Below are 10,391 nucleotides of genomic sequence, written 5' to 3'. Positions count from 1 at the left end.
CCGGGTGGGCGGAGACGGGCGGGCTGAGAGGCGCATGCGCCGCCCTAAGGCCGCCTTCTGGGAAATGCCAAGGCGGTTGCAGGGGTACCCTTGATCTCGCTTGCCTTCTGGCTCGGCTATTTCGTGGCCCATGACTCAGGATCAAGGCCAAACAGAAAGCCCGGCATTCTACCAGCTTATTATCCCCGTTTAATTTTTATATCTAGTTTATATTATTATTATCCTAAGGATGATACATTGATGACTTCGAAGCTATGCCCAATAATACAAAATGACTCAAAGGTGCCCTGATCACACGCCGTCATCAGCAAAAATACGTCGCGGGGCGATTTTTGTTTTATTTATTTATTTTACTTTATGTTATCTCTGTTGACTTTAAGAGTAAGTATTTTATGTTGTGGGCTCCTTGGTCACAGGACTCCAGGTGCACAAAATATAGGCCTAGCTTGACAGATTTTTTCGGTTTAGCAGTTTGCTCTCCAAACGCTCTGTGGCACAGCCAGCAATCATTATTAATTATTTTTAAGTACCTAACTAATGTTACTGGTTACAAAACATTGTTTTTAAATGGCTACAGCCTCGCAATAATATGACAAAGAATTTTGTATCCAGAATATGTAAAGAACTCTTATAATTCAATAACAAAAAAACTAACCACCTAGGACTTTGAATACCTCACCACATCAGATGTATGAGCAGTCAATAAACACATGGAAAGATGCATAACAGTAGGCCCCAGGGAGATGCACACCACAATGCACGCGTTCCATATCTACTGGGATGGGTAAAAGTTTTAAAACTGCCCGCACCAAATGTGGAAGGATGTGGAGCAAATGGAACTCTCATATAATGCTGTTGAAAATGTAAAGTAGCACGACCACTTTGGAAAAACGTTTGGCAATTTCTTTAAAAGTTAAACATTTACCAAGCGATTCCATGTCCAAGGTATTTTCCCAAGAGAATAAAAAATTTCCATCCGTACAAAGTCTTATGCGTGAATGTTCATAGCAGCCATATTCACAATAGCAAAAAACTGGAAACCACCCAAATGGTCACTGACAGGTGAATGGATAAATGTCTGTACAACAGAATACTACTCAGAAGTAAAAAGGAAGAAACGGATACACACAACATGGATGAATCTCAGTTAGGATGAGTGTAAGTATACAGGCACAAAATATTACAGTGTGTGTGATTTCATTTGTATAAAATGCAAACAAATCTATGATGACCAAAAGGAGATCAGTGGTTCCCTAGAGCTGGAGTAAAGGGAGAGATGCACTGCAAAGAGACAGGAGGAATCTTCTGGAGATGATAGAAATGGTCTTAATTGTGGTGATAGTTCTGTCTGTATATACAACTGCCAAAGTCCATGAATTGTTCTCTTTAAATGGATGTATGGATGTATTTTGTTGTATATAAATTATTTCTCAATAAAGTTGGTAAGAAAAAAGTGGCTGTATTATATTTTGTGTTTATTGATTTCTGTAATGTTACACAACGATTTTCCAAAAACTTTGTACCATGCATTTATTGGTAATGTTGAAATGTTCTCTTTAGTCAAGTATTCTCGACGATTAAAAAACAAGACCATTATCGTGGCTGTTAATTATTAAATAGTATACCCAGGGTGTCAAAAAGCCAGAAAACATAGGATAAACTTACTTTTAAACAGTATGTTAGTTATTTTCAAATAATATGCTCAACATGTTTTATTTCAACCTCCAAACATCTTTAAAGTTAAAGCACTGGATCCAGTTATTAATTTGAGAAAAACACAAATTCACTACAGAATGTCTTTAAAAATCCAGAAGTACAGAGGGAGTAGTGTATTTATTTCTACACTAAAAAGCTGGCAGTCATTACTGAATGCTTGTGAGTCAGGTGCTGTTCTTAGCATATTTACACCTATTTACCTCACTTAATTCTCACAACCCTGTAAGAAAGGTATTATCTCTGACTTTCAAATGGGAAAAATGAGATTCATCTGCCCAAGGGACACAGCCCAAGGAACACAGATGACATATGAATCCAAGCGTTCTGATGGCAACACTTGCACCCGTAGCCACTATGCTATATTAGTTATTTCTTTTAAGTTAGTAGAAGTCCAATAATTGTTTTTAAAAAGAGCTTCAGGTCCTGGCTTTACTTCTTACAAGCACTCTGACATTGGGTAGCTTATTCGACCTCTAGAGCTCAATTTCCTCATCTGTAAGGGGGGTGGGTGGCATTTAAACACGTCTAACTCATAGGTTGACTGTGAGATTTAAATGCAATAACGGGCTACTGCGGCTTAGCACGGCGCCTGCCACAGGAAAGGCTCAATAAAGGAAAGCTATTATTACCATTATGGTGCTTCCATATTGTGCACACCATAAGAGGGCAGCGCAGCATAGGCTTTGGAGAAAGACTGCCTATGTTCCCATTCTAGTGCCACCACTCGCTGGTTACGTGACCTTGAGAGAGTGCTTACCTCCTCGGATCTAATTTCCTCATCTGCAAAATAAGGATAACAGTACTTACCTCATGAAGGTGTCATGAAGTCATGTGGCTAGAACAGTGCCCGGCACTTAGCACATACTAAGCCATTATTAAATTCTGCTAATCCAAATGATTTTGCTATACAGTGTAGAAGTGATTATATCATAACTGTGGATTTAGCTATCAGTCTAGTTTCTCTCGCAAGCTGCAGTTTGGAGAACTGTCAATTTTATTAAAGTTTATTAGCACCTGATCAGCAGCTTTCTGGGACATATCGGACAAGACATATGTTAGCAAAAAACTTGCATCTAAAACCAAGAAACACAAGTAATCTGAGTCTGGACCGTTAAAAGTAAATACAAATGTAGTACATCACAGTCAAATACAGCAGAGTTCACCTGTCTGCAGTGCTATAGATCCATGGTTCCCAAATTTGAGCATGCCCCGAATCACATGAAAGGCTTATTAAAAAAGACACCAGAGTTTCTGATCAATAGGTCTGGGGTAGGGCGCAAGAATTTTCACATCTAACAAGTACCCCAGGTGATAATGATGCTGCTGGCTGGTGTTCACGCTTTGAGACCCACCGATGCAGCTGGCTCTGAAAGCTGATAAAGAGAAGCTAATAAAGGTAGTTGAACTTAATTAAGAACAAATATGCACTAATTTATGACTTGGGGATAATAAATGTTTTTATAATGATGTTTCCCAAGCTTGGCTGTTCACTGGAATCATCTCAGGAGGTTTTTAAAATACTAATGTTTGTGTCCCGTCCCCAGAGTTTCTAATTTAATTGGTCTGGAGTGAGAATTGGGCACTGGGAATTTTAGAAGGTCCCCAGATGACTCTAATAACAGCTGAAGTTGAGAAGCACTACTCCAGAAGGCCTAAGAAAGAAAGGCTCCTTTCGCTGTATCTATTATTCCTGGAGTTTTTTCAATCTACCTTTGTATTTTATCAGCAAAAACAAACATTAACAGGATGCATACTTCAATATCAGTCCCAAAGGTTGCCATGAGCTAGTGGTAAAAGTTTTTGCATTGGTTCTCAGCTCTGGCTGCACATTAAATCACCATGAGCAGCTTTTTAAAATGCCATGCCAAGGCATCTTAGAGGTTGAAAGGAATATAGAGGAAAAAAATAAAGAGCCAACCAGTTGGAAAATATTAAAGAAAATACACGTCAAAAGAACGCATTCACAAAGCAAGCAGATAACTTGACATTTCAGTAAGAGAAGGAATAACACTAAAATGGGTTTATATGCCATACAGGGATAGTATTTATTAAACACCAAGGTTTAAAAAGTGCAATACAGATGGAAGAATCTGCAATAATGCAAATGCATACGGATGACTTCACATAAATAAAATCAGTGATACCAAAAGATAATAATTATTTTGCCCCTACAACAATGAAGAGGCCCAAATGAAAGCTGCATAGCACACTTCCTACAACAGTGACTTACAACTGCAGGAGGAGGGAAGGTGTTATCTAAGAGAGTTCCCCAAGGCGTTACAGTGTGCTTCCCCCTCGCCACTCCCACCTCACTTAGGCTGAGAATTCCTATCATAGAGCCAAGGAGCAGAGACCATTCAAAAACCAAGTTTAAAACAGAAACCAATATGTGAGATCAAACAGGTGCCTTGAAGAAAAATCTACCCTGAATGCATTGTAGATTCAAGGCTGGGAAAATTGATAGCAACGTTTTGTACTCAATTCTGTTTCAAACATTAAATAAACTAATAAATCAATGTTAGTGCATTCAGATATTTAAGCTCAATCATTATTTTTTTGATATACATTACCATTACTGATAACATTTTCACATGTAAAGACTATGTAAGAATTTTATAATATATATAACCACCCTTACCTGCTTAAGCAAATATAAACAAATACTCCCACACTGACTTTTTTTTTTTTTTTTTTGCGGTACGCGGGCCCCTCACTGCTGTGGCCCCTCCCGCCGCGGAGCACAAGCTCTGGACGCGCCGGCCCAGTGGCCATGGCTCACGGGCCCAGCCACCCCGCGGCACGCAGGATCCTCCCGGACCGGGCCACGAACCCCTGCCCCCTGCATCGGCAGGTGGACTCCCAACCACTGCGCCACCAGGGAAGCCCCCACACTTACTTTTGAAAACTATACATTCCCTTGATGGAAAAAGTGATGGACTACAGTGACTTCTCTCAAAAGGGGGTGTAAATTTTTCTGAAAGCCAGACTTTAGTCACACCGAGTCATTTTATTGTAAGTTATATGCAAAAGCAGCTTAGTTCTTCAGAAAAAAATAAAAATAAAATAGATCAACATTTGAGATACACTGGACCAAAAAAAAATCTGAATAAAGATAATAAAGATAAAAATATATTACTCCAAAAAATCCTTGAATTTATTAGAATATAAAACTTTAATTTCCCTCTAGTCAAAATTTTATTCACAAGAGGTTATAGGTTGTTTGTTTGTTGGAAATCTATTTGAAAAGGTTAAAAATTAAAATAATTGCTTTATTTCTTTGTTCCATTAGTACTAAGTCATGAGATCTTTGTCAGTTGTATCTGAAAGAAGAACATAAAAACTTAAAAGCAGGAGCAGGGAAAGGGGAGTGGAAGCTCAAGAATATATTACTGAGAACAAACTCTACAACTCGTCCTCACTTATGACACGTGGGTAGCAAGAGCAAACCAGCCCTTCTTCATTTTGTTTCTCAATCTGTTGAACAAAGATGCAGAAAGGCTTTAGAAAGTAATCAGGAGCATGAAACCACTCAAGATTTACAATTATTTATACCAAGTACATAGAACCAAAGTTATCTTACACCACTGAATGGTACTAAAAATTATTGCTACTAGCAATTTTTTTTTGGTACGCGGGCCTCTCACTGTTGTGGCCTCTCCCATTGCGGAGCACAGGCTCCGGACGCGCAGGCTCAGTGGCCATGGCTCACGGGCCCAGCCGCTCCGCGGCATGTGGGATCTTCCCGCACTGGGGCATGAACCTGTGTCCCCTGCATCGGCAGGCGGACTCTCAACCACTGCGCCACCAGGGAAGCCTGCTACTAGCAATTTTTATTCTCTATCAGAGACACTCCCAAATATTCCCTGGTCAACAGATCCCCTTATTGATTTGGCAGACCTAATTTTTTTAAAAAGAATCAATCCAGTATTTTATACAAATCAATGTACAACTTTGTAAAATAACAAAAAAAGTTATTTGACCTTGGTAAATTAAATCTGTTACTAAATTCCAGAAATTAAGGGCAAATTATATAAAATAGTTTACGTTAAAGCTTTTTAAGAATATAAGAAACAACAAAGGACAAATCTGCCAGTGCTGGGCAATCAGAATATTCTGAGCTTACCGATTAATTTGGACTATAAATACTCAGTGTTTATTGAGGTATTCACTATTTTGTCTAATTACTGAAGCTAGTAATAAGAATAGCAAGGAAGATCCCCCCCCACCCCATCAAACAGTTGTTAGCTCACATTTGCAAATGTAATGTTTATGATTTTAAAGATACCCTCACAATTTGCTATGACTAGTCAGTCAAAGGAACTATATTTTGCTGTATTACCAGCACAGAAAAATGCCTTTTGCAAAAATTGTGGATATACTGTAAGATGCTTAGTTTCTCTACATTCCTATAGCAAATCAGAACACATAAAAAATACGTAGGACATTTATTTACCCTTTGTGCCATAACCTCTCTACGTGTGGCACATAACCTCTCTGTGGCACACTCAGATACAGCACACTGGGGCAGAGTGACAAGGAAAGTGACTGGCCCCAGGGCTCTGGTTATCCCAAGCCCTATACAGCCACAGCAAAGACTGAGGAAACCAGTATCTCAGTAAGCCCACAGCCCATTCAAGGCACCCCTGCGTGTCTTGCCACACTATTTGGAACGCTCTGCCTGAAACAATAATGTCCGATCTTTGTTGAAATCTTATTGAATTTTACCTTATTCCTTAGTTACCCTAGAAAACAAAAGAAGTGTATGCTTATTTGTTTTTCCTAATGAAGGTGAATTAGTATTTCTTTTCTTCTGAGAATTTTATATTATCTTTAAGATAACAGGAATAATAATTAAGCATGAAAACTACAAAATCAGCCACCTCCCACCTTTGCCCTCCCAACCTCTAGACACATTTCACAATTACATTTTATCACATACCTCTGCTCTTGGATTAACAGGTGTCAAGTGCCCACTTCCTGAGGTGGCATTTAATGGAGAACAAGAATTACTAGTAGCCCCTGGAGATCTATTTATGAGAAATAAAAGAGAGTGAGAGAGTAATCTATTATTATTCACCTTTAAAAATTATATAAGACACAATTCTCAATACTGAGAAGAGCTTGATAGGAATGGCTGACTTAAGTCCAAATGAGGTAAATTATTTGCAACATATTTTCACCAACCTCTTTTTTTTTTAATTAATAGATTTTCTTTTTTAGAGTATGTTTAGGTTTACAGAAAGACTGAATGGAATGTACCATTCAGTACATTAGAGGACCACACAGATAAGTTTTTAACATTAAAAGAGGAAGAATGGATGTGCAGGGATGGGGAAGAAGGTCAAGGTCATGGAAGAGTAATGAGACGTGGAGCAGTGCAGTACTAGCATGAAGAGTGGACACAGACAGCCAGGTACATCCTTGGTGTCACCATTTACCAACTACGTGACCCATGGAGGCAAACTGCCCAATTAGCTCTATGAGCTTTGGTTTCACTTACCGTAAAGGAGGAAAATACTATTGGTCAATTTACCCTGTCATATATTACCTCTTAATTTTGTAACCCATAAAACGCTCTACATATGTGCTATTATCCTATTTTTGTCTTCAGTAGCCAACCCAATGCTTTTCTACTTAATTAAGGATTGTTCCTCACTCTTCTTCTTTTTTCCCCCAAAATTCTCCTCCCCAATTACTTGATTTTCTCTACATGAGTGAATCTGTCTGAAACTAAGTCAGACATTATGCACTACCTTTTTTCACAAAGAGAATAAAACACAAACCACGTTCTTGATTTTAACCCTACCTTCTTGAATTTAGCCCACTGGTAGGAGAGACAATACTGCATTTTGAGCTTTCTGGGGCTTCCGCTACTGGAATAGATACCTCGATCGTCCTCTTTCCTCCTTCTATAATATAAAAATAAACATTAGTTTATTACCTTTCAATAAAATGAAAATTAAAATTTAACTTGATTTCTGTCTTACTGCAAATTATAAAGTTGAGGGTTCTTTCTATATTTTTATCATCATGGACCACAAATACACTTCAAGGATTTTTTAAAAAACGAACTGTGGGACAAGAAACTTTAGTTCTTAGTGTCAATTCAGGAGCATGCCAGTTCCTAGAGAGCCAGAATCTTCAGACAAGTGGTATCATGTCAGATCTGCAAGTGAAAAACAGAAATTAAGAGCTAGCCCTAAAGAACAGGAGATCTTGGTGAGAGCGACTTATCTAAAGCTTTCCGAAAAAAAAAAAAAATGAAAAAGAAAGAACATTTCTGGAGTTATACAGTAAAACTTTAAATCTTCTAAATCTATTACATTATTACTGTTACTGAAGACATTAAATTTGGAGGGGAAAGTTGGCTGAAGAGCTCATATGGCCAAAGGCAAGTATAATTATGTACATTTTCAATATTTCAGAAGTAGATAATCAGTCAACAAATATTTACTAAGTATGTACTCATGAAAGGCTCAGGCAGTGATCCTAAGAATCATGCTTAAAACCAGTAATTTCTGGACTTTAAGGGGTAATGAAGCTCTATTCAATTTTATAACATATTCCTTGGTTGCCCTAGAAAACAAGAGGTTCTGCATGACATATGATTTATTTTTATCTTTATCATTATAGCCCACAGAGGTTCCTGTGAAACCAATAATTTTACTTAAGAAAAGAATACCTTAGACAAATAAGCACTGGAATGGAAAGAACACGGTTGCAAATCTACCAGTTTGCTTTAGAATTTCAGACAAATCACTCAACCTCTTTGTGCCTCGGTTTACTTATTTATCAAATAGTTGTATCAGCTTTGTCTACTCTGAAGGTATGTTGAAAACTAAATGAGCCAACAGAAATGAAAGTATTAACCTCAAAGAACTACTGAAATAGATGTCTCATTTGATCACAAAATTATTCTTACGAGTGATCTGCTTTATTTTTTCTTCATTGCACTTAGCACTAACTGACATTGTCTCATGTATTTATTTGCTTATTTGTATTGCCTGCTCCCCCCAGCTTGAATCCCGGAGTAGTCAAGCTGGGCAGGGGCTTGTCCTGTTCGATGCAGTATCCCCAGTGCCCAGAACATGGTGGCACATCGTTGGTATTCACATATATTGAGTGATTTCACTTATTTATTCTAGTCACAAGTTGCCTCTAGACTTTCTGACTATGAAGGACGGTAGATAAAGCTGTAATGTGAAGGAGCCTAGAATAAACAAAGAGGAAGGACCTTAGGGAAATGCGTTATCTATCACTTTCCAGTAACTTCCAGATCACTCTGTTTTCCTGTTCTCTTTTTTTTTAAATATTTATTTATTTATTTAGTTGGCTGCACCAGGTCTTAGTTGCGGCACTCGCGATTTCTAGTTGCGGAACGCATGAGGAATCTAGTTCCCTGACCAGAGATCGAACCCGGGCCCCCGGCATTGGGAACGTGGAGTCTTAACCACTGGACCACCAGGGAAGTGCCTCAAATCACTCTGTTCTCTGGGTCTGTAATTCAAAAAGGAAATAACTTCTGAGAGAAAGAGTCTTATTGGTAGATCCTTCATAGGTAACGTACTTCAACCAGCCACAGGACATAGGAATCTCTCGAAAACAATAATGTTTGAACACCTCAGGGGACACACCACTTACTGATACAGAGCTTTGTCTATTCCTGACAATTAGAACCTTCTCTTACACCGGGCCCAAATTAGTCTCTCTAGAACCTTCATGCAGCTCTACCCCTTGAGGGACTTAATAATTCAATTTTTGGCTAAAGAGCAACTTGAGGTCTACTTCCTTTCATCAGTACCTTTTTGAATGTGATCACTATGACAACTAATTTTTCAGTTACTTTCTATTGTTTAGAATCGCCTGTAGCTTCCCACATTCCTAAACGTAACAATTAAATAGGAAGTTTAACTTACAAGTGAAAATGTTTTAATGGTTTTAACAGAATAATAACTTGTAATTTGTTGCTGATGAAATTCTAAATTATTTTGATGCTTATGTTTATAAATAGCTGCAGCATACGCCATGAACGAATCATATACAGAACTAGATCCCATTTACATGTAGGGCAACTTAGGAACTCAGACACCAAAGATTAACTGCAGGCACCATGGGATAGCTTTCTAGAAGCTAGAGAGGAGACCAGCCTTCTAGTCCCATTTCTGTCACTTAGGTCTGTTTCTTTCTATATAACATTGAAGACACTGAAATATATGCGCTCTGAGATTTCATTTAGCTAAATATATACTTGCAAAATCAAGAAAATGAAAATTTTCATGTGTCTAAGCTTTTAAATCATGAATTTGTGACTAACCAGTCCATGCTCCGAGAGGTGACCGAATAGGTGATACTGGTGGAGAGGAAGGATTCAAACCAACAAGTTTCTGCTGCTCTATTAATTGCAAGAGTTTTCCACGAGCCTCCATACTCTGTCGATTCAATTCTGCAATCCGTTCCTCCATGCTACTTGGTGTTAGAGGTTGTACTGCTGGAAAAGACTTAAAAAAAAAAGGACACAGACTCCATATTAAAAATAATACAAACAATTATGACCTTTTGTAAAAACGAACTCTTCCACTAAGAGCCAGCAAATTAGTATTCATAGCCTTTGCTACATGTGAACTTGAATACTGGGCAAATAGTAATAGAATTTACAAATCTCTTAATTGAAAAAT

The 10,391-nt window shown here is 38.1% G+C and overlaps 1 protein-coding gene across 1 annotated transcript in view; it reads right to left on the bottom strand.

Moving 5' to 3' along the window:
* Window positions 1-3,736: 3,736 nt before the first annotated feature.
* SPICE1 (spindle and centriole associated protein 1) overlaps window positions 3,737-10,391 on the bottom strand; it is a 63,646-nt gene continuing 56,991 nt past the window's right edge. The window contains 5 exon segments of the mRNA XM_073804223.1: window positions 3,737-5,168; window positions 5,170-5,190; window positions 6,656-6,743; window positions 7,523-7,625; window positions 10,031-10,214. Of these exon segments, the coding sequence (XP_073660324.1) occupies window positions 5,136-5,168; window positions 5,170-5,190; window positions 6,656-6,743; window positions 7,523-7,625; window positions 10,031-10,214 (429 nt within the window). The 3' untranslated portion in view covers window positions 3,737-5,135.

Source organism: Tursiops truncatus, chromosome 4 (assembly GCF_011762595.2).
Source record: "Tursiops truncatus isolate mTurTru1 chromosome 4, mTurTru1.mat.Y, whole genome shotgun sequence".
NCBI lineage: Eukaryota > Metazoa > Chordata > Mammalia > Artiodactyla > Delphinidae > Tursiops > Tursiops truncatus.
This window is presented reverse-complemented; position numbering and strand designations above follow the sequence as displayed.